At 54.5% G+C, this 21,431-nt stretch overlaps 2 protein-coding genes and 1 pseudogene across 7 annotated transcripts in view; 1 reads left to right on the top strand and 2 right to left on the bottom strand.

Moving 5' to 3' along the window:
• Positions 1-5,477: 5,477 nt before the first annotated feature.
• Positions 5,478-7,984, bottom strand: LOC139604635 (keratin-associated protein 10-6-like). Its single transcript, XM_071455803.1, has 5 exons — positions 7,964-7,984; positions 7,832-7,849; positions 7,432-7,495; positions 6,826-7,125; positions 5,478-6,791 (listed from the first exon to the last, which is right to left on the bottom strand). Exons 1-5 carry the CDS (start codon positions 7,982-7,984, stop codon positions 6,223-6,225), a joined length of 972 nt encoding a protein of 323 aa, XP_071311904.1. The 3' UTR covers positions 5,478-6,222.
• Positions 5,478-21,431, bottom strand: part of RAB11FIP5 (RAB11 family interacting protein 5) — a 53,699-nt gene continuing 37,745 nt past the window's right edge. For 2 of the 6 annotated variants that reach the window (XM_071455823.1, XM_071455818.1), the window contains exons 5-6: positions 19,804-19,975; positions 5,478-19,003 (exon numbers count right to left, since the gene is read on the bottom strand). In XM_071455823.1, the coding sequence (XP_071311924.1) occupies positions 18,791-19,003; positions 19,804-19,975 (385 nt within the window). In that variant the 3' untranslated portion in view covers positions 5,478-18,790. The remainder of the gene's footprint in view (positions 19,004-19,803; positions 19,976-21,431) is intronic. The other 4 variants (XM_071455819.1, XM_071455822.1, XM_071455821.1 and 1 more) reach the window with 4 other exon arrangements.
• On the top strand, positions 11,009-11,947 carry LOC139604646 (splicing factor YJU2 pseudogene; annotated as a pseudogene).

Raw genomic sequence — 21,431 nt, forward strand, 5'->3', positions numbered from 1 at the left:
GCGGCCAACCGCAGCTGCCGCGGGGCACGCTGGGACATGGAGTCCGCCGGCCACCGCCGGGGGCGGGGCCGCGCCGGCTCCGGCAGCCGATGGGGAGCGCGCCGGGCGCGGGGCACCATGGGAAATGTAGTCCCACGGGAAAGGGGAGACCCAGAGGGTGGGAAGGGCTGGTGAGCGGGACAGGAGAGGAGAGTTTCACCTTAATTGTGTAATAGACTGAGCTAATAATGAAACACAGGGAGATGAAAGCACAAAAACGCACAAAAAACCACCCCAAATGTTATTGAAGGACATTTGTGAGAAAAAGGACACAAGGGGCTGGAGCGTGGTCAGGGCTGGGGCTGCAGAATCCCTGAGGGAGCCGGGCAGGGGCTGCAGAATCCCTGAGGGAGCTGGGCAGGGGCTGCAGAATCCCTGAGGGAGCCGGGCAGGGGCTGCAGAATCCCTGAGGGAGCCGGGCAGGGGCTGCAGAATCCCTGAGGGAGCCGGGCAGGGGCTGCAGAATCCCTGAGGGAGCTGGGCAGGGGCTGCAGAATCCCTGAGGGAGTTGGGCAGGGGCTGCAGAATCCCTGAGGGAGCTGGGCAGGGGCTCAGCCTGGAGCAAAGGAGGCTCAGGGGGCCCTTGTGGCTCTGCACAGCTCCTGCCAGGAGGGCACAGCCGGGGGGATTTGGGATCTTATCCCAGGGAACAGGGACAGGAGCAGAGGGAACGGCCTCAGGGGAGCTCAGGGTGGGCACTGGGAGGAATTTCCCCATGGGAAGGGGGGTCAGGGATTGGAAGTGCCCAGGGAGGTTTGGAGTCCCCATCCCTGGGGGTTTCACAGCCCTGTGGATGTGGCACTTGGGGACATGGGCAGGGGTGGCCGGACTCGATGCTCTCGGAGTTTTTCCCAATTCCAGGAGCAATTCCCGGTGGAATTTCAGATCCCGTTCTGACCAAGGCCAGCAGCGCCCTTTGGGGAGCTGATAAGGATCTGAGCTGATAAGGATCTGGGCTGATAACGATCTGAGCTCACATGAGGGTCCGGGCTGATGACGATCTGAGCTGATAAGGATTTGAGTGATAACGACCTAAACTGATAACGATCCGGGCTGATAACGCCAAGGTCGGGGGCACCCGGAGCCGTTCGCGGAATTGTCTGGCCCAGATTAGTGGGATAAGAAATGTCTGCACCTTCACAGCCGGGAAATTGTTGGGAGGATTAGGATCAATCCCCAGGAGAGCACAGGGACAGCAAATAGAGGGAATGCAGCTGGAGAAGGAGGGAGGCAGGGCAGGGCTGGAAATCCAGCAGCAGGACTTCCAGCGAAGGAGGAACTAAAAAATGCACCTGAAACAAAAAAATCCCGAATTTTTGCCACTCAGAGAAAGTGGGAATGCCCTGAAACAAAAAAATCCCGATTTTTGCCACCGAGGAAAAGCAGGAATGCTCTGAAACAAAAAAAAATCCCAATTTTTGCCACCCAGGAGAAGTGAACGCCCTGAAACAAAAAAATCCCATATTTTTGCCACCCAGGGAAAGTGTGGATGTCCCATTTTGCTGTGGAATTTCTGCTGCTGTGCCCCGTGGCTGCAGAGCACATAGTTTCCCATTTTCCTCTTTCCTTCCCTCCTACAGAAGCAGTTTCTGATTTTGGGCTAACTCAGCACCAATCCCCTTCAGTGAACCCCAAATCTGCAGCTCCGGGGGGAAGGGATGGACAAGGGGTTCTGAGGGGTGAAAAGGGGAGCAGAAAAGAGCAGGAAAATGGCATTTTGTCATTTCTTTTGTCATTTCTGTTTGCTTTTCCTCGGAGCTGTTGCTAAAACAGAGCTTTGGTTGCCTGGGGTGGCAGCTCCGTGTGCCTGGGGACAGGGACAGGGACAGGGACAGGGCATGAGGAGCAGGACCCCGCTCCCACCCAGCCCTGCCATCCCTGGGGTTGGGGTTTGCTGCTGGAGGCTCTGAGCTGTCCCCAGAGCCCTGCAGGAGCAGCCCTGGAGCTGTGGGGTCAGCCCTGGCCCCAAATTCACTCAGCCCTGACCCCAAACCCAGCCCTGATCCCAAACCCAGCCCTGATCCCAAACTCACTCAGCCCTGGCCCCAACCCCAGTCCTGGCCCCAAATCCAGCCTTTACCCCAAACTCACTCAGTCCTGACCCCAACCCCAGTCCTGGCCCCAAACTCACTCAGTCCTGACCCCAAACCCAGTCCTGGCCCCAAGCCCAGCCCTGACCCCAAACTCACTCAGTCCTGACCCCAAACCCAGTCCTGGCCCCAAACTCATTCCTGGCCCCAACCCCAGCCCCCCCAGGCTCCCTCTGTCCCCCAGCTCCTCTCCCAAGGAAACCAAAGCCATAAATCCAACCCAGACCTGCCAAAGCTGGGAGGGCTCCCTGTGCCCCAAATCCATCCCAGATCTGTGTGGGGATGGAGGCTGACCCAAACTTGTCCCCAGAGCTCTCTGTGAGGATGGAGCTGCCCCAAATCCATCCCAAAGGCTCATCCTGGGATCTGTGTGGGGATGGAGCTGCCCCAAATCCATCCCAGGCTCTGTGTGAGGGTTGAGGCTGCCCCAAATCCACCCCCAAGGCCTATCCCAGGATGGAGCTGCCCCAAATCCATCCCAGGCTCTGTGTGAGGATCAGGCTGCCCCAAATCCCAGATCTGGGTGAGGATGAGCTGCCCCAAACCCCCTTTCCCCCCTTTCCCCCCCTTTCCCCTCCCCAGGAGCTGCTGCTGCTGCCACAGCCGTGTTTGCTGACAGCAGAGGGGAGAGAATCTGTTTATCCCCAGCCCATGTGGAGTGACAGAAGACTATCACATTTTGGTGCCATCCCAGCAGAATATCAATTCCTTGGCTGATTCAATCCCACCAGATCCATCCAGGCTGGCAACTTGTGCTTCCCTGCCTGGGAGGAGGGGGAGCTCCCCCACCAAAAACAAGGGTTTGTTACAATTTGGGGTTTTTGGGGGGGAAATAACCCCACAGCCATGGGGTGAGCTCATCCAGAAACGGGGAATAACCCAAATCCATGGGGTGAGCTCATCCAGAAATGGGGAATAACCCAAATCCATGGGGTGAGCTCATCCAGAAATGGGGAATAACCCAAATCCATGGGGTGAGCTCATCCAGAAATGGGGAATAACCCAAATCTATGGGGTGAGCTCATCCAGAAACGGGGAATAACCCAAATCCATGGGGTGAGCTCATCCAGAAATGGGGAATAACCCAAATCTATGGGGTGAGCTCATCCAAAACCAGGGAATAACCCCAATCCATGGGGTGAGCTCATCCAGAAATGGGATTTTTTTTTGGGGGGGGGGGGGGGGGGTGTGCTCCACTGAGGAGATCCTGGAGCTCTGACCCCAAGGGAAGCCCATGAAGGAGCTGTGACCCCATAAGAGATCTCTGAAGGAGCTGTGACCCCATAAGAAGCTCCTGGAGGAGCTGTGACCCTATGGGAAGCCCCTGAAGGAAACTGAACCCCAAGAGAAGCCCCAGAAGGAGGTTTGGCCCTATAAGAAGCCCTGAAGGAGCTGTGACCCCAAGGGAAGCCCCTGAAGGAGGTTTGGCCCCACAAGGAGCCCCTGAAGGAGCTGTGACCCCATAAGGACCCCTGAAGGAGCTGTGACCCCATAAAGAGCTCCTGAAGGAGGTTTGGCCCCATAAGAAGCCCTGAAGGAGCTGTGGCCCCAAGGGAAGCCCCTGAAGGAGGTTTGGCCCCACAAGGAGCCCCTGAAGGAGCTGTGAGCCCAAGGGAAGCTCCTGAAGGAGCTGTGACCCCATAAGGACCCCTGAAGGAGCTGTGACCCCATAACAAGCCCCAGAAGGAAGGGTTTGACCCCACAAGGAGCCCCTGAAGGAGCTGTGAGCCCAAGGGAAGCCCACACTGGAGCAGGGGCAGTGTGAGGAGGAGGAGGAGGAGGAGGAGGAAGGAGCACAGTGACAATGTGAGAGGGACTGAGCACAGCCCCATTCCCTGTCCCCCTGCAGCACTGGGAAGGAGGAGGGAGAGAAGCAGGAGGGAAACTGAGCCTGAGAAGGAAGGAGGGGTGGGGGAAAAGGGATTTCAAATTTGGGTTTATTTCTCACAGCAGAAACCAGGGAGAAGGTATCTTCATGGGGGCACTGGCATTGTGCCAGTGTTAAACCATGACACCTGCTCTGGTTGGATTGGTAATAAATTAATTTAATAAATTCACCTGATTTCCTCCATCTCCTGTGCCTCCATCTCTGGTGAGCTCTGAGGGATCTCTCCCTGCCCCCATCCCCAAATGGGATTTTTGTGGAGTTTTCTCTCCCTGCCCAGCTGAGGAGGGGAGTGAGAGCAGCTTTGGGGGGTACCTGGTGCCCATGCAGGGTCCCCCCACCCAGGAGGGAGTTTTGGGGTGCCCAGAGGAGACAGCTGGGACAGGGCACAGGAACATTCCTTGGGAAGGCAGATCTGGAGGAAGCTTTGGGCGGCAGAGCTGGAGCCTGGAGCAGCAGCCAGGCTCCCTCCTCGTGCAGGGCTGGGACTGCTCTGTGCTCCAGGCAGGAATTTGGGTTTAAATCCTTGCTTTGCCCAACTCCAGGCACTGTCCCAGGCTGGATCCCCTTTCACAGGCTCCCAGCTCAGCCTCAGCATTTCCCTGCTGAGCCCCCCAGCCATGCCCAGCTCCCCAGGGGCTCCATCCCTGCAGCTGCAGGGAAAATAAACCAGGTTAGAGCTGAGGGAGCCGCTCTGGGGGAGCAGCAGGGTCATTTCTGGGGCTGAGGGCAGCTCATGTTCTTCAGGGGAAAGGCTTGGATGGAGAAAGGAGCTGGGAAGGAAAAGGGCTGAGTGGGGCAAGGTGGGGGAACAGAGCTGGGGAGGAGTCTGGGACACCAGAGCTCCCAGGAGCCCCGATGGAGCCAGGCCCTTTCCTTTTTCCCCTTTTCCCCCTTTTTTTCCCTTTTCCCCTTTCCTTTTCCCTTTCCCTTTCCCCTTTCCTTTTCTCTTTCCTTTTCCCTTTCCCCTTTCCTTTCCTTTCCTTTCCTTTCCTTTCCTTTCCTTTCCTTTCCTTTCCTTTCCTTTCCTTTCCTTTCCTTTCCTTTCCTTTCCTTCCCTTCCCTTCCCTTCCCTTCCCTTCCCTTCCCCCTTTTCCCTTCCCTTCCCTTCCCTTCCCTTCCCTTCCCTTCCCTTCCCTTCCCTTCCCTTCCCCCTTTTCCCTTCCCTTTCCTTTCCCTGGGTGCTCAGGGTACCCACACCAACCCCAAAGGGTCCCAAACCCCTCAGGTGCCCCACACCCGGGCCAGGAGCAGGATTTGGGCTGTAACTCGAGGTTCCTGCAGCATTCCCACTGCACAGCACTCAGGGACTGTCAGGACAGGTGGAAAAGCTGCTGGAGGAGTTGGACACCCTCTTCCTCCTCCTCCTCCTCCTCCTCCTCCTCGTGCAGCAGACAAACAGAAATGTCACTCGGTGTCCAGGCGCCGTCAGCACAGACGCTGTTGTCAATGAATCAGAAGTGTCTAGGAACAGCTTGAACAACTTTTATTTTTTTTTAAAGTGCTTAAAACGTAAATAACAAGCTCTTTATAAACATTAGTTGCAACTCTTAAAACATGAGACACACAGAACCCACTTCCTGCAGACGTGAAGAGAGGGAAACCAACAACTCCAAACCCCAACACTTCTCCCACCTGGGGATGCTTTTCCAGGATTTTTACCCCAAATTGGGGCTCCCTCCCAGACAAGGCTGAGTCTACATCACACTGGAGAATGCACATCCCTCAGGTCTGTTCCAGTTTGAGGACAAGCCTTGGTGGCTCTCCTGGCCCACACGTGGCCAGGAGGACCAGGCAAGGGGAAACTGGCCAAAGCTCTGGGGAAGCAAAGCCCAGCTGAGGGCTGGCAGCAAGGCAGAGCACAGCACCCTGCTGCAGCCTCCTGGAACAGCTCCAGAGTGGAAAAACAAACTCCAGGACAAAGGCAAAACCACGGGGGCTGTTATGGCTGGGTTTGAAACAGAACAGGGAGAGGCTGCTGCTGGCCCAGAACAGCCTGGGGTGTGCTGGGCTCAGCACAGAGGGACAGAGCTCAGGGACACGGACCAGGAACGCTGCTCCTGCCCCTGGGACCCAAATAAATCACTAAATAGGAGATTCAGTCACTGAACACAGAGATTAATCAAGATTAATCAAGATGGGCAACTTGAGAACATTTCCCCGGGTCTCTTCCTCGTCCCCTCCCTCTCTGGGGAAGCATTTATGCCCTCAGAACCATTCCTTGGGAAGGTGGAGGTTCAGCACCAGCACCACAGACCCCACTGCAGTGCTGCTGTGCTGCTCTTGTGCACAGAACAAAATCTGTGTGCTGAGGGGGGAACCCCAAATCTTCAGCCCAGAGGGGTGGGGAAACAGAGAACAGAGACAGGAGCATCTGTGGAGCTTTCCCAAGCACAGGGAGGGACCTGCTGGACACTGGGGGACAGGCACAGAGCATCCATCACTGCTCCACACTCCTGCAGCACCCAGGGAGCCCTGCACACCTGGGCTCCTGCAGCTGGGAGGGGCAGGGATCGCTGCAAATGGCACATGGGGGAGCAGGGACTGCTGGAAAGGATGGAGATGGAAGGAGCAGGGATTGCTGGAAAGGATGGAGATGAGGGAACAGGTATTGCTGGAAAGGATGGAGATGGAAGGAGCAGGGATTGCTGGAAAGGATGGAGATGGGAGGAGCAGGGATTGCTGGAAAGGATGGAGATGGAAGGAGCAGGGATTGCTGGAAAGGATGGAGATGGGAGGAGCAGGGATTGCTGGAAAGGATGGAGATGAGGGAACAGGTATTGCTGGAAAGGATGGAGATGGAAGGAGCAGGGATTGCTGGAAAGGATGGAGATGGGGGAACAGAACAGGTATTGCTAGAAAGGCAGGAAGTTTGGAAGCACCCATTGCTGGAAAGGCAGGAGATGGAAAGAGCAGATATTGCTTGGAAATGGGAGCTATGGAAGCACCCATTGCTGGAAAGGCAGCAGATGAGGGAACAGGTATTCTTGGAAAGGCAGGAGATGGAAAGAGCAGGTATTACTGGAAAGGCAGGAGGTGAGGGAGCAGAACAGGTATTGCTAGAAAGGCAGGAAGTGTGGAAGCACCCATTGCTGGAAAGGCAGGAGAGGAGGGAACAGGATTGCTGGAAACAGGAGATGGAAAGAGCGCATATTGCTTGGAAATGGGAGCTATGGAAGCACCCATTGCTGGAAAGGCAGAAGATGAGGGAACAGAACAGGTATTGCTAGAAAGGCAAGAGGTGTGGAAGCAGCCATTGCTGGAAAGGCAGAAGATGGAAGGAGCAGGTATTGCTGGAAAGGCAGGAGATGTGGAAACACCCATTACTACAAGGGCAGGAGAGGAGGGAACAGAACAGGTATTGCTAGAAAGGCAAGAGGTGTGGAAGCACCCATTGCTGGAAAGGCAGGAGGTGAGGGAACAGGTATTGCTGGAAACAGGAGATGAAGGAATAGAACAGGAATTGCTGGAAAGGCAGGAGGTGAAGGAAAGGATATTGCTTGGAAATGGGAGCTATGGAAGCACCCATTGCTGGAAAGGCAGGAGGCGAGGGATTTCTGGAAACAGGAGATGAGGGAGTAGAACAAGAATTGCTGGAAAGGCAGGAGAGGAGGGAACACATGTTCTTGGAAAGGCAGGGGATTGAAGGAGCAGGTATTGCTGGAAAGGCAGGAGATGTGGAAACACCCATTGCTGGAAGGGAAGGAGATGAGGAAACAGAACAGGTATTGTTAGAAAGGCAAGAGGTGTGGAAGCACCCATTGATAGAAAGGCAGAAGATGAAGGAATAGAACAGGAATTGCTGGAAAGGCTGGAGGTGAGGGAACAGGTATTGCTGAAGAGGCAGGAGATGGAAAGAGCAGATATTGCTTGGAAATGGGAGCTATGGAAGCACCCATTGCTGAAAAGGCAGGAGGCGAGGGAACAGAACAGGTATTGCTAGAAAGACAGGAGGTGTGGAAGCACCCATTGATGGAAAGGCAAGAGATGAGGGATTTCTGGAAACAGGAGATGAAGGAATAGAACAAGAATTGCTGGAAAGGCAGGAGAGGAGGGAACAGGTGTTGCTGGAAAGGCAGGAGATGGCAAAGCACCCGTTGCTGGAAAGGCAGGAAAGGAAGGAACAGGTATTGCTGGGAACAGGAGATGGGGGAACAGAACAGGAATTGCTGGGAACAGAACAGGTATTGCTGGGAACAGGAGATGGGGAACAGAACAGGTATTGCTGGGAACAGAACAGGTATTGCTGGCTACAGAAACAGAACAGGTATTGCTAGAACAGAACAGGTATTGCTGGCTACAGAAATAGAACAGGTATTGCTAGAACAGAACAGGTGTTGCTGCAAACAGGAGATGTGGAACAGAACAGGTATTGCTAGAACAGAACAGGTATTGCTAGAACAGAACAGGTGTTGCTAGAACAGAACAGGTATTGCTGGCTACAGAAATAGAACAGGTATTGCTAGAACAGAACAGGTGTTGCTAGAACAGAACAGGTATTGCTGCAAACAGGAGATGTGGAACAGAACAGGTATTGCTAGAACAGAACAGGTGTTGCTAGAACAGAACAGGTATTGCTGCAAACAGGAGATGTGGAAGCACCTATTGCTGCAGGGCTGCACACCTGGTACAGCCTGCTGAGCTCTGAGAGTCACTTTTTATATTCAAGTGCAAAACGTTGAGGCTTTTGGAGCAAAACAAGGCAGAGCTGACTAAGGCAGAGGGGGCTGAGGGAGGCGGTGAGACACGACTGAGGGGAGGCAGAGGTGGGAGGGAGGGCTGTGGGATCCATACAAACACTGGCACTTGTGTGGGGAGCACCAAGAGCCGTCCCTGCAGGGCACAGGGCCAAGAGCAGGATCTTTGTGAGGCTGGGAGCCCCGTGGGAGATGTTGGCCCTGCAGCTGCCCCGTTAATGCCCACTGAGGAATCCCTCTCCCTTTGCCCAGCACTGCTGCATTCCCAGTGCCCACAGCTCCTCCCTGACTGCTCCCAGGGGCACAGCTGGGCACAGCTGGGCACCCAGAGAAGGCTCGGGCTGCCAGGGCACGGGATCTGACCCTACAGGCACAGAGGTTCCTGGCACCTTCTGAAACGGGAGAAACACTTGCCTTGGACACCCCCATGCCAGCCCAGACACGCAGAGGGAGGAGGAGCAGGAACGCAGCAGGAGCAGCTGGAGCAGTGCAAACCTCAGGTGTTTCCCGGGAGGGGAGAGGCAGGAAGGAGTGGGAGGTTCATGGCTGCTGTTCTCCCAGGGAACACATCCTCCTCCTCCTCCTCCTCCTCCTCCTCCTCCTCCTCCTCCTCCTCCTCCTCCTCCTCCTCCTCCTCCTCCTCCTCCTCCTCCTCCTCCTCCTCGAGCAGGGGTGCAAGGCTTGGACAGGACAGAGCTCCTTTCCTCCTGAGCCACTTCTGTCTCCAGCTGCACTTTAGCTTGGAATACTCAGCCTGCCCTTCCTGCTGTGTCAGCTCCTGATCTCTGCTCCCAGCTCTCCTGAGCTGCTGTGCACAACTGCTGGAGGAGCCAGGACACCTGCACAGGGGGTGGGGAGGCTCTGCTGTCCCCGGATGACAATTAACTCCCTTTGCTTGGTGAGAAGGAGAACAGAGGAGGAACCAGCCCCAGGCAGGTTGTGTGGGATGGAGAATTGGGTTGCAGAGCCTCTTTGGGGTAGGAAACTGCTACTGGCCTGTGGCAAAAGGCACCATTCTTCAAAGGCATGGTCTATACTGAAGCAAGTAAAGAGAAGAGCAGGGAGGTTTTAAAAGAGCACAGTGACTTTGGGAGGTAGAGAAGAGGGAGAAGATGCCTTTCATGCTGAAATCCCACTCCAACTGCCCCTCTGCCAGCAGGGGCACCTCCTACAGCCAAAATCCTGGCAGGATGAGGGAGGGAACAACATCCTTCCTTATCCCCTTCCACTGTAGCTCCAGTTCAGCCAGGTAAATCAGGTGGGGAATCCTTTGAAACCTCCAGGCTTCAGCATGGAAAGATCTACCACAGAGATTTCCCCGCCTAAGCTGAAAGAGAAGACTTCCCCATGGAGCCTCCCAACACTGATCCTCCCAGCTTCCTTCCCCACTTGTCCCAAATCCTCAAGGTTTCTCCTTTCCCTGTCTCCTCGCTGGCTGTGGTACCCCTGGTGCCTGTCCTGTTTTCCCTGTAGGGCAGGACAAAGGGCACAGTGCCACCCCTGTGCCCTCAGCACTGCCTGCTGACCCATACCTGATCATGCAGAGCACATGGTCTGCTCTTTGTCCCTGATTTCCCTTCAGCCTGCTGGAATAAACCTCGCTGGAATTTATCCTACAAAAGGCCCTTCTTGCCTCAGTGAGCTGAGCTAGCCATGGTGAGTGCGGTGTGTGGACTTGACTGCTTTGCCTGAATTCCTACCCAAGCAGCTTTTCCACATGAGATGTGTCTTAGGTTGAAAGATTTAGTTGTGTGTTCTGTTCCCATCTGTTGGAGGTGTGGCAGTTATCTTCTGTTAATTGAGCAGTTTATCTCTTCCACAACCAGTCCTCCCTCTGGGAAATATCCTCTGTTAATGGGCCATTAATTACTAATTATCTTCTGCCAATGGGCCATTGAGTCACACAGATAAAATTCTATCATCCCATTGGGAGATGGGGAGGAGCCAAGCATTCCTACCTGCATATAATCTGAGATTTGGAACACCACAGCATCCTTTGCCCACTGCATTGCCAGAGGGAGCCCAGGCCCATCTCCAGCAGCCCTGGAGCTGCAGAGGAAAACTCTCCCCTTGTGCAGGATCCCTGCTCCAGCAGAACCACCCTTCTTTCCATTTTCCATTTCAGGGGAGGCTCCTGCCTTCCTGATCAGACAGCTGGCTTTTCAAACCAAGACAAGAGCCTTCTTGGGAATTAGCAGCAACTTCCACACCATCTGAACCCCACTCTCTCCAAGGTGGTGCCCAACGCGGGGTGAGCGGCACGGGGGCAGCTCTGGGGAGCGGGAGAAGCTGCGGCCATGTCGGAACGGAAAGTGCTGAACAAATATTACCCCCCAGACTTCGACCCCACCAAGATCCCCAAGCTGAGGCTCCCAAAGGAGCGGCAGTACGTGGTGAGGCTCATGGCCCCCTTCAACATGAGGTGCAGGACGTGTGGGGAGTACATCTACAAGGGCAAGAAGTTCAACGCCCGCAAGGAGACGGTGCAGAACGAGTCCTGCCTGGGGCTGCCCATCTTCCGCTTCTACACCAAGTGCCCGCGCTGCCTGGCTGAGATCACCTTCAAGACAGACCCCCAGAACACAGATTACGCCATGGAGCACGGCGCCACCAGGAACTTCCAGGCACAGAAGCTCCTGGAGGAGGAGGAGAAGAGGATGCAGAAGGAGAGGGAAGAGGAGGAGCTCAACAATCCCATGAAGGTCCTGGAGAACCGAACCAAGGACTCCAAGCTGGAGATGGAGATCCTGGAGAATCTGCAGGAGCTGAAGGAGCTCAACCAGCGCCAGGCCAGCGTGGATTTTGAGGCCATGCTGCAGCAGCACAAGGAGGTGGAGGAGAAGCAGAGGCGCAAGGAGCAGGAGGAGGATGAGCAGGAGATGAAGGCCATGTTGGAACAGGCCCAGAGCCGCCGGCTCCTGGTGGATTCTGACTCCGATGAGGAACCAGCAAAACGCTGTCCAAATCCCACAACTCAAACAAAACCCATGGACATCCCACAGGAGGATCCCCAGAGCAAGAGGCTGAGGATGGAAAGCTGGGAGTGCAGCGTGGGCAAGCTCAGCACCAGGGCCTGGCTGGCTGGGCTGGTGGCCCGCAGGAAGGAGAAAGCAGCTTCTGCCCTGGATCAGGGGATGGGAACCCACGGCATCACAGCCAGCACCAGCTCCCTTCCAGCACCACCGGCAGCCACGTCCTTGCTGGGTTTGCTGGGAGCATACTCGGACAGCGACTGAGGGAACAGAGGAGCAGGGATGGGGCTGTCCCCACACGGAGCAGATCCCACCTTTGTACAGACTGGGGGCTCCTCCAGCCCCTCAGTGCAGGGACAGGGCTGTCCTGCCACCACTAGCCCCCCTAGATGTCTCCAGGAGCTCATGGACAAACCCCTCCCTGCTGCTCCGTGCTTGCTGGGATCCAGCAGCCACAACTCTAGGACAAATGGGATCTGGCAGAAAAAAACCCAAAAAACCACCAAAAAAACCCAAAAACCCCCCCCAAAAAAACCCCAAAAAACCCCAACAAAACAGCAAAAAAAAAAAAAAAAAAAAAAAAAAAAAAAAAAAAAAAAAAAAAAAAAAAGTACTTGACTGCCCTGCTTGAATTCCTACCCAAGCAGCTTTTCCACAGGAGATATTTCTTGGGAATCAGGTAGCAGCTTGCAGCTTCCACCATCTAAACCCCATGCTGCTACAAACTGGTGCCCTGACTGTGGGGCTTCTTGTTAGCCCTTTGAAGCATCTCCACTGGCCAGCCACTGGATTTTAAGTTGCAGCCAAGTGCTCCAGTTCCCCAAGGGAAAAAAGCCCAATTTTCTGGGGAATTTCTTAGCAGTCAACTGACTACCCTCAAGACCTCAAGGGCTGGTTGACTCAGTGAAACTCCTGCAAGATCGTTCTTTTGAGCTGTTTCATCCCTCTTTTCCCACAACCTCAGAGCATTGAGGCACAGAGAAACCACCTATGATGACACTGACTGTGAGGAAGGTGCTGACTCTCCCAGGCTACCAACACGTTCAGGCAGAGAACGCTGGTGAGAGCCCTTTTCTGTTGAATTTGAGGATGAAGTGATCTGCTGAATTCCAGCTGGTAAACCTGGACCTCCTGATGGGCCAGGGGGTGTTTTAATCATAGGAGACACTGTTAATGAGTTACATGTGCTTCCTGAAGTCCAGACTGTGGGGCCAATGGATGAGATCATTGTGACTGTAATATGTACAGACCCACCCTGGTGTTTGACTTTGGGCACACCTATACCCAAGCTTTTCTTGTACCCACCTGGGCTGATGTTTTGCCAGAAAATCTATGGTTTTTTGGGCAGAGATGCTAGGCCAAGACAGACCTCTTATAGAGTGTGCCTTGTCTAACAAAGGTACCAAAGTTTCTATTCCAGGTGTGGCTCACAGCAGGTCAGATGCCACCATCACTGCTCACTCCAGGTGGCCACAGGGCTGGGAACTGGAGCCAGCCTTTGGATCATCTCTGGGATTGGAGCAGCTGCCCCATCTCTGCAGAGTAAAAGGGCAATCCTTACGGAAGGTCCTGAGGGTCAAACTGCCACAGGAAGACCTTTTGTGGTAAAGGTCTGCACCTGTCCTTCTGTGGGGCAGAGACAATGGGGAGCCAGACCAGAAATCCCTTCACACCCACAGCATTTCCAGCTGGGCCACTGCAGAGCACCCCACCCCACCACTCACATGGAAGTCAGATGGTCCCATTTGGGTGGAACAGTGGCCCCTGGCAGAAGTCAAACCAAAGGCACTCGAATCCCTAGTGCAGGAGCAGCTATCCAAGGGCCACACAGTACCACCACCAGCCCTTGGAACCCCTCTGTCTTTGTCATTCATACACCAGGCAAAGGCAAGTGGAGGCTCCCACAAGACCTCAGAAATGTCAACGGGGTCATTGTTACAGCCTGGCCTGCCCTCACCTTCAATGCTCCTGAGATTGGAAACTGGCAGTCATTGATATTAAGGATTGCTTTTTAAATATCCCACTCCATCCTAGAGATGCCCCAAGATTTGTATTTTCTGTGCCATCAGTTAATAGACAAGCCCCTCTAAAAAGGTATCAATGGGAAGTTCTTCCTCAAGGGATGAAAAACTCCTGAGCCATCTGCCAAATCTTTGTTGCCTGCATTCTCTTGCCCATTCAAGAAAAATTCCCCAATGCCATAATTTTTCACCATCTGGATGATATTTCAGTATGCACTGAGACTGACTACTATTTGGAGGCTGTTCTCAGACTATCCAAGCCACTGAAGGAGCAGGATTTGAAATTGCTACTGAGAAGATTCTGCACATCTGCCCATGGACCTGCCTTGGACTCTGGCTCAGCAAAAGGACCAATGTGCCCCAGCAGCTCACCATGACGACAACCCAAGGACCCTGAGGGACCTTCATCAGCTATGTGGGATCATAAACTGGGTTTGTTCACTGCTAGGGATCATAACTGAGGACCTTGCACCCCTTTTCAACCTCCTGAGAGGCCCTGATGACCTCGACTCCCCAGGAACCATCACACCAAAGGCCCATGAAGTGATCCAGAAGGTATCAGAAGCATTGTCCAGAGACAAGCCCACAGTGCTGATCCTACCCTGCCTTTCCAATTTGTCATCCTGGGTAAACCACCCAAGCTCCATGGGCCCATTTTCCAGTGGGACCCACTCTGAGAGATCAGCTCCTAATCACAGAGTGGGTGTTTCAATCACACAGACCAAATAAGACACCACAACACCTCAGGAGCTTAGGCCCAGCTTATCAGAAAGGCCAGAGCTCACCTCAGGACCCTGGTGGGGTGTGAATTTACAGGCATCTGTCTTCCAGTGACATTGAACAGGCCAGAACCTTTGCTCCAAACCACTGAACACCTCCAGTTTGCTCGGACAGCTACCCAGGCCAAATCTTCACCCACCTACCAAAGCAGAAACTATTTAATGCTTGCTTTAATTTGGTCCCAAATTCATTAAAAAGTAGAACTCCTCTAAAGGCATAGAATGTATTTACAGATGGTTCAGGGGGATCCCACAAGTCAGTTATGATGGGGAAGAATCCTGACACTCAAGAATGGGAGTCTGATGTTCAGATTGTTCAAGGATCCCCACAAACTACAGAATTAGCAGCCGTTGTCAGAGCCTTTGAGAAATTCAAACAACCCTTAAATTTAGTCACTGATTCGGCCTATGTTGCTGGAATAGCTGAGAGAGCAGAACATTCCTTGTTGCAGGAAGTGCCAAATCTAGATTTCTCCCAAAATGAACATACCTCCTCTCCCACCGAGAGCAGCCATATCACATCATGCACGTGAGGCCACACACTGACCTCCCAGGACCAGCTACAGAAGGCAGCTGGAGGGCAGATATTTTCAATCAGGCTAAATTGAGCCATCAGTTTTTTCACCAAAATGTGCCAGCCCTTGTCAGAATGTTTAAAATCACAAGAGAACAGGCAAGAGCAATCGTGGGCTCCTGCCCCAATTGCCAGGAGTTTGCTTTGTCCTCTCTGAGGGCCAGGGTCAACCCCCAAGGCCTTGAAAGTTTACAGCTTTTGCAAACAGATGTCACACATTATGCACCTTTTGGGAGGCAAAAACTCATTCACAAACACAAGACCTGACTAATGGAGATATTGATTATGTAGGCTTCCCCATGGGGGCTAGAGGAAAATGGTATAACAAGAACTCTGAGCTGCTTTTGGCCCTTAATGCCTTCATTCCATAGATAAGTTCTCTGGGGCAGTATTTGCATCAGCCCATGCAGGAGAAAAGACAAAAGATGTCATCCAACATTTTTTCCTAGCATTCTCCACCCTAGGCATTCCCCAAACAGATAATGGTCCTGCTTACACCTCCAAAAATTTCAAACAGCTCCCAGATCAATGTGGGGGTGAAACACACCGGTGGCATTCCCATTCACCAACAGGGCAATCTGTTGTATAGAGGCCTCACTGCACACTCAAGAGAGTCCTTGATCAGCAGCATGGGGGAGTTGAAACACTACTGGATGTAGGAAGATTATGTAAGGCTCTTTATGTCATCAATTTTCTTAATAATTCATTCATGGAGCCAAATCCCCCATTGTCAGACACTTCTCCAATATGCACAGATCCCAGTTCACAGAGAAACCCCCTGTGCTGATCAAAGACCCCCAGTCCAAACAAATATTGAGCCCATTTAAATGAATTCCTTAGGGTAGAGGCTATGCTGGCATGTCTACAGGATCTGGCCCAAGGTGGACTCCAGGCAGGAATGTCAGGCTGTGTATCAAACTGCCAGATGCAGCACCCAGAGACACTCCCCCTGAACCTCAGAGGCAGCAAAGACATCAGCTTGGGTGGTGTGGAGCAGAGAAGGAAAAAGAGTGTAAACACAGATGTTGGTCACAGAAGATGACTCTGCACTGCTCCAGAAGATTATTAGGACTGTTGAGTTTCATTTGCTCATTGTTTTGCACTGTTACCCCTCTTTGGCTGGTTTTAGTGCTACCCCTCTTTAGTTTGTTGCATTGTTATCCCCTCTTGTTTTCCCTCCTCTTTCCTACTCAGTAAAAACTGAGGGGATCAGATGGGAAGATATGAGGGGCTGTTAAAGTCATATAAGTCTAAAAATCCATTTTTTCAAAATCACAGATCAACTCATCCCCAGGTATTCTACCATGGCTCCAGTGGCAGGGAATCCCCAGCTGTTCCAGAGAGGATTTTGGATGCTGCTCACCTTTCCATCAGCTGGTGCATGGATTGTCCCTCAGCCCAGCCAGAACATCTGGGTCACACTGGCCAAGACTTTACAGCAGGACAATCTCTGCCTGTCCATGGACAGCGTGGACAACCCTCTGTCAATGTGCCTGGTAGGGGTTCCTTAGCAGCAAATGAATACCCACATACAGATAAGAAACACAACCTGGCAGATGCTTGGGATGGGTAGAGACCCCCCTGCCTTGAGCACCAGAGAAATTCCAGGAGTTAGAGCTGTTGGGGTCCTTCAAAGCTCATTATTGTGTCCAACTTCAATATCAACCTCCCAACCAAGACTTGACCCACCTTGAACTTATCAGGTCTACCCATAGGAAAGATGTAACCCCATTTAACAAAAATGATACCCCTCCAAACTGGTGCAATTACACCAGTCCTACACTTTCTTCATCCTCACTCCATCCCAAAGTGCTGCCCCAGGGAGTGTTCCTTGTCTGTGGAGACTGAATATGGGCTGGAATCCCCTCAGGCCTTCAAGGGGGTCCCTGCAGCCTTAGCCAGCTTACTTTATATAATTTTACTTCAAACATAACTTTACTTCAAAATTGGAAACAAAAAGGGGAATTGGCACGCCAAAAGAGATGATATACTGAATTTGATGAAGATTGCAACAGACAAGTTTACAACTGGAACAAAGGAAACAGTCGTGGTCTCACACTACTTCACCTTTGGGTGGTCACTCGGGGGACAGCAGGGAACAGAGCTGCCCCTGAGGCTGGGCACTGCCCTGGAGAGCTGATCCCAGCCTGTGGATGTATCAGGGGAGCAGGCTGGGCACTGCCCTGGAGAGCTGATCCCAGTGTGGATGTGCTCAGGGGAGCAGGCTGGGCACTGCCCTGGAGAGCTGATCCCAGTGTGGATGTGCTCAGGGGAGCAGGCTGGGCACTGCCCTGGAGAGCTGATCCCAGCCTGTGGATGTGCTCAGGGGAGCAGGCTGGGCACTGCCCTGGAGAGCTGATCCCAGTGTGGATGTGATCAGGGGAGCAGGCTGGGCACTGCCCTGGAGAGCCCATCCCAGCCTGTGGATGTATCAGGGGAGCAGGCTGGGCACTGCCCTGGAGAGCCCATCCCAGCCTGTGGATGTGATCAGGGGAGCAGGCTGGGCACTGCCCTGGAGAGCAGGCTGGGCACTGCCCTGGAGAGCCCATCCCAGCCTGTGGATGTGCTCAGGAGAGCAGGCTGGGCACTGCCCTGCCAGATTTGGGAATTCTGGGCTGTGCCAGGAGGGTTTGGGGTGCCTGACCCCGCAGGGGCCCTACAGAGAGGTCAGACCCCCCAGACCTCGCTCTGGGGGCATTTTCTGGCTGTGCTGGACAGACGAGGCAGGCCAGGGCAGGGCAGCTGTGAGCAGCCATTCCTGGGAATACTGAGTGGAAATTCAGTATGGATTCTGCACTCCTTGGTCCCTCCAGGGCACAGCAGCCTCTGCTGGGTGTGGGCATGCAGAGGATCTCCTGCAGCACTCCTGGAGCACCTCTGCCATATTCCCAGTCCAGCCATGAGGCACCCAGGCAGTGTCAGCCTGGCACGGGTGCTGTGACAGAGCCAGCGTGGCCCAGCCAGGCTCTGACACCACCAGGCCCAGCACTGTCCCTTTGTGGAGCATCTCCCACAAGTGTGCTGAGGGAGTGGCACAAACTGGAGTTGGCTCTTCACCCTTCACTGGGGGTAACTGGGGCAGGAGGGGAAGGGGCATCCCACAGGCTCTGGTCAGGAACGTGCTGGGGGAGCCTCAGGGGGTCTCAGTGTCCCCAGTGTCACCCACCAGCCCAACACCAGCCAGAGGACGCCACCCTCAGGGAAGAGAGGAGGAGGAGGAGTGTGGGCAGAGGAGGAGCAGCAGCAGGATGAAGTCACGAGGAGATGGTTTCCAGCTCTCAGATGTCCAGGGGTCACTTAAAGCTCTGGCAGGAGGAGTGCCCGGGAGGTGGCACTTGGTCACAGCGACAGGAACCCAGGGAGGCGCCTGCCTGGTGGGGAGGGCTCTGCTCCTCCCCATAGGGTGCTGGCAGCCCACCACCCTACAGCTCCCTGGAGCTGAGCTGGGCTAAGCTGGGGCTGGGAAGGAGCAGCCAACCCTTCCTGCTAACTCTGGGAACAGAAGCCACTGGAGGCCTCGGGCGAGAGGAGGGGGTGCGGGGGTCTTGGCAGCGTGGTGGGTACTGGGGCACAGCTCTGCTGGGTGCTGCTGCCCTGGGCAGGCTCAGGGGGCACAGCTCTGCTGGATGCTGCTGCCCTGGGCAGGCTCAGGGGGCACAGCTCTGCTGGGTGCTGCTGCCCTGGGCAGGCTCAGGGGGCACAGCTCTGCTGGGTGCTGCTGCCCTGGGCAGGCTCAGGGGGCCTGGCCTCCCCCCAGAGGGATCTGCAGCAGCGTGGGGGACTGCTCCATGATGCGCACCAGCAGCTGGTCAATGTAGTTCTCCAGCTCGTGGATGTGCTCCTCCTTCTTGCTCAGCTCGCCCTCCTTCTGCAGCAGCAGCTGGATCAGCTCGTCGTGGGTCAGGTGGTAATACTTGGCTGACTGGTCCAGCTGGCCAGGGTCCTGCTGGGAAGCAAGAGGGACATTCAGGGACTGGCATTAAAACCTCTGCTCCTGGTAATGTCTGCAGGATGCAGTAACAGACAGAGCACTCCGACTTTCCATGTCTGTCTTCCCAAACTGGAGAGGCAGGGGACCCACAGAGACCTTGTGTGCTCAGAAAGCACCAGCTGAACTCCCTGCAGCATCCACTGGGTGCAGAGACCTGCAGGGTTGTGCTTGTCCTTCAATCAGGTGAACCCAGCAGCATTTTCCATGTGACACTGGGGAGGCAAATGGAGTGGGAGTGGACAAAGGGATGCAGGGGTCACCCTCAGAACACCCTCTGTGTCCTCAGACGTGCCATGGGTGCTTTGCTGGCCCCAGCACAGCAGTATTTGGAGTATATCCAGTCAGAAAAGCTCCAGGAAGGACCTTCCCCCTACCAGGATTAGGAACCTTTCAGGGGATCAGGCAGGCAGCCACTAAACCTTCCACCTTCCACACCTTGTGGAGACCAGGCTGGACACTGGGGCTTGGAGCAGCCTGGGACAGTGGGAGGTGTCCCTGCCCATGGCAGGGGTGGCACTGGATGGGATTTAAAGTCCCTCCCAACCCATTCCATGTTTCTACAAGCAGGGATTCACTCACACACTGCAGAACACCACCCCCAAAGCAAAGCAGGTGATGGGAGAACAATCAATGGGGTGAGGAGGTGCAGAGCCCATGGGAGAAGGGAGGCAGAGCAGCCCAAGGGCTGGACCCTCACCCATGCCCTGGCAGGCCCTGGAGCAGCACCCTGGAGCAGGGGTGGCACAGCCTCCTACCTTTACCTTGGGGTCGCTTTTGTCCTGCTGGGAGGCCGGGGCCAGGGGCTGCACGCTGCTCGTGGTCACTGTCTTCAGCCTCTCCAGGCCATTGCTCAGGCTGGCCCTGTGCTGCTGCTTCCTCTCGCTGGAGCCCTCCTGCACAGCACTCAGGGGCTTCACGGGGTGGGGGCTGTGGGCAACAAGGAGGGACAATCAGCACCCCAGTGCTCCCTGTCCCCGGGGCTGTACAGGGATGGAGGGCACCACCCAGGAGACTGAGGGACAGCTGAATCCCCCTGTCTGTGGCACCCAGAGCTCTCCTGCTCCGAGGAGAGCCAGCAGGGCAGGGCAGAGCCCCTGGAGCTGCTCCCACCCACACAGGAGATAAGGAGCCCCAGCACATGGGTTTGGCTGAGATCCTGGAGCCCACACCTGCACTGCCCATCCTCACTGGGAATGCTGTGGGTCACAGCTCCCAGCTGCCAGGGGCTGAAATGCAGCTCCAGTGTGATCAGAGCCTGCTGCACCCACTGCCCAGAGCAGCTTTTTGCTGCCCAGGGACCCCCAGATCACTCTGGGGTCACCACTGATGCTCCAGCCCAAGAGTTGAACGGCACTTGCCTGAAAGAGACCACAGAATTGTCCTTCTCCATGAGGCCAAAAGGAGGGTGAGGAGCCAGTTAAGGGGAAATTCGATTTTCATTTATTTTGGCCTCACTTTTCACCCAAAAGGTTCTTTCTGGACTTGAACAAAGTCCAGTTCCTTCTCAGCGTGATGGAAAGAGAAGTGACCTGATGCTCCCTCCCTGCAAGGAGCAGGCACAGCTGTGCACCATCCTTGGGATGGAAACATCCAAATATCTGTCCATTGGGATGGAAACACCCAAACAACCATCCACTGGGATGGAAACATCCAAATATCTGTCCATCAGTATGGAAACATCCAAACATCCATCCTTGAGATAGAAACATCCAAATATCCATCTATTGGGATGGAAACATCCACATATCCATCCACTGGGATGGAAATATCCACATATCCATCCACTGGGATGGAAACATCCAAACATCCATCCTGGAGATAGAAACATCAAAATATCCATCTATTGGGATGGAAACATCCACATATCCATCCACTGGGATGGAAACATCCAAACTTCCATCCACTGGGATGGAAACATCCAAACATCCATCCACTAGGAAGGAAATATCCAAAAGTCCATCCATGGGGATAGAAACACCCAAACTTCCCTCCACTGGGATGGAAACACCCAAACCTCCACCTGGGACCTCTGCAAAGCCTCTCACAGCCCCACCAGCTGTGTGTCCCAGCGGTGCCTCAGCCATGGTGATGGGATCAGGACATACCAAGGCTGTGGAAATCCTCTTCAACCATGATGATGCCTCCTGGTGTCCCTGTGCTGGGAGGGAACAGCACTGGCAGCCACCAACCTGCTCCAACAAGCCCAAGGATCAGCTCCTCCCAAGGGACAGCACAGGGGCAGCTCTGATCTCTTCCCTCTGGTGCCCAGGGACAGCACCAGGGAATGCTGGAGCGGGGCCAGGGCAGCTCAGGCTGAGATCAGGGCAAGGTTCATCCCCAGAGGGTGCTGGCACTGCCCAGGCAATGGGCACAGCCCCGGGGC

The sequence above is a fragment of the Agelaius tricolor genome, unplaced genomic scaffold (genome assembly GCF_023055355.1).
Source record: "Agelaius tricolor isolate 1412-34295 unplaced genomic scaffold, bAgeTri1.0.p SCAF_54, whole genome shotgun sequence".
Lineage (NCBI taxonomy): Eukaryota > Metazoa > Chordata > Aves > Passeriformes > Icteridae > Agelaius > Agelaius tricolor.

Coding starts and splice junctions, on each gene's coding strand:
- LOC139604635 (XM_071455803.1), bottom strand. CDS start 7,984: ATGGGTGCTTCCACACCTCCT. Junction 7,126..7,431: donor TTTCCAGCAATACCTGTTCC/CTCACCTCCTGC, acceptor AATCCTGTTCCC/TCCTCTCCTGCCTTTCCAGC. Junction 6,792..6,825: donor TCCATCCTTTCCAGCAATCC/CTGCTCCTTCCA, acceptor TTCCAGCAATAC/CTGTTCCCTCATCTCCATCC.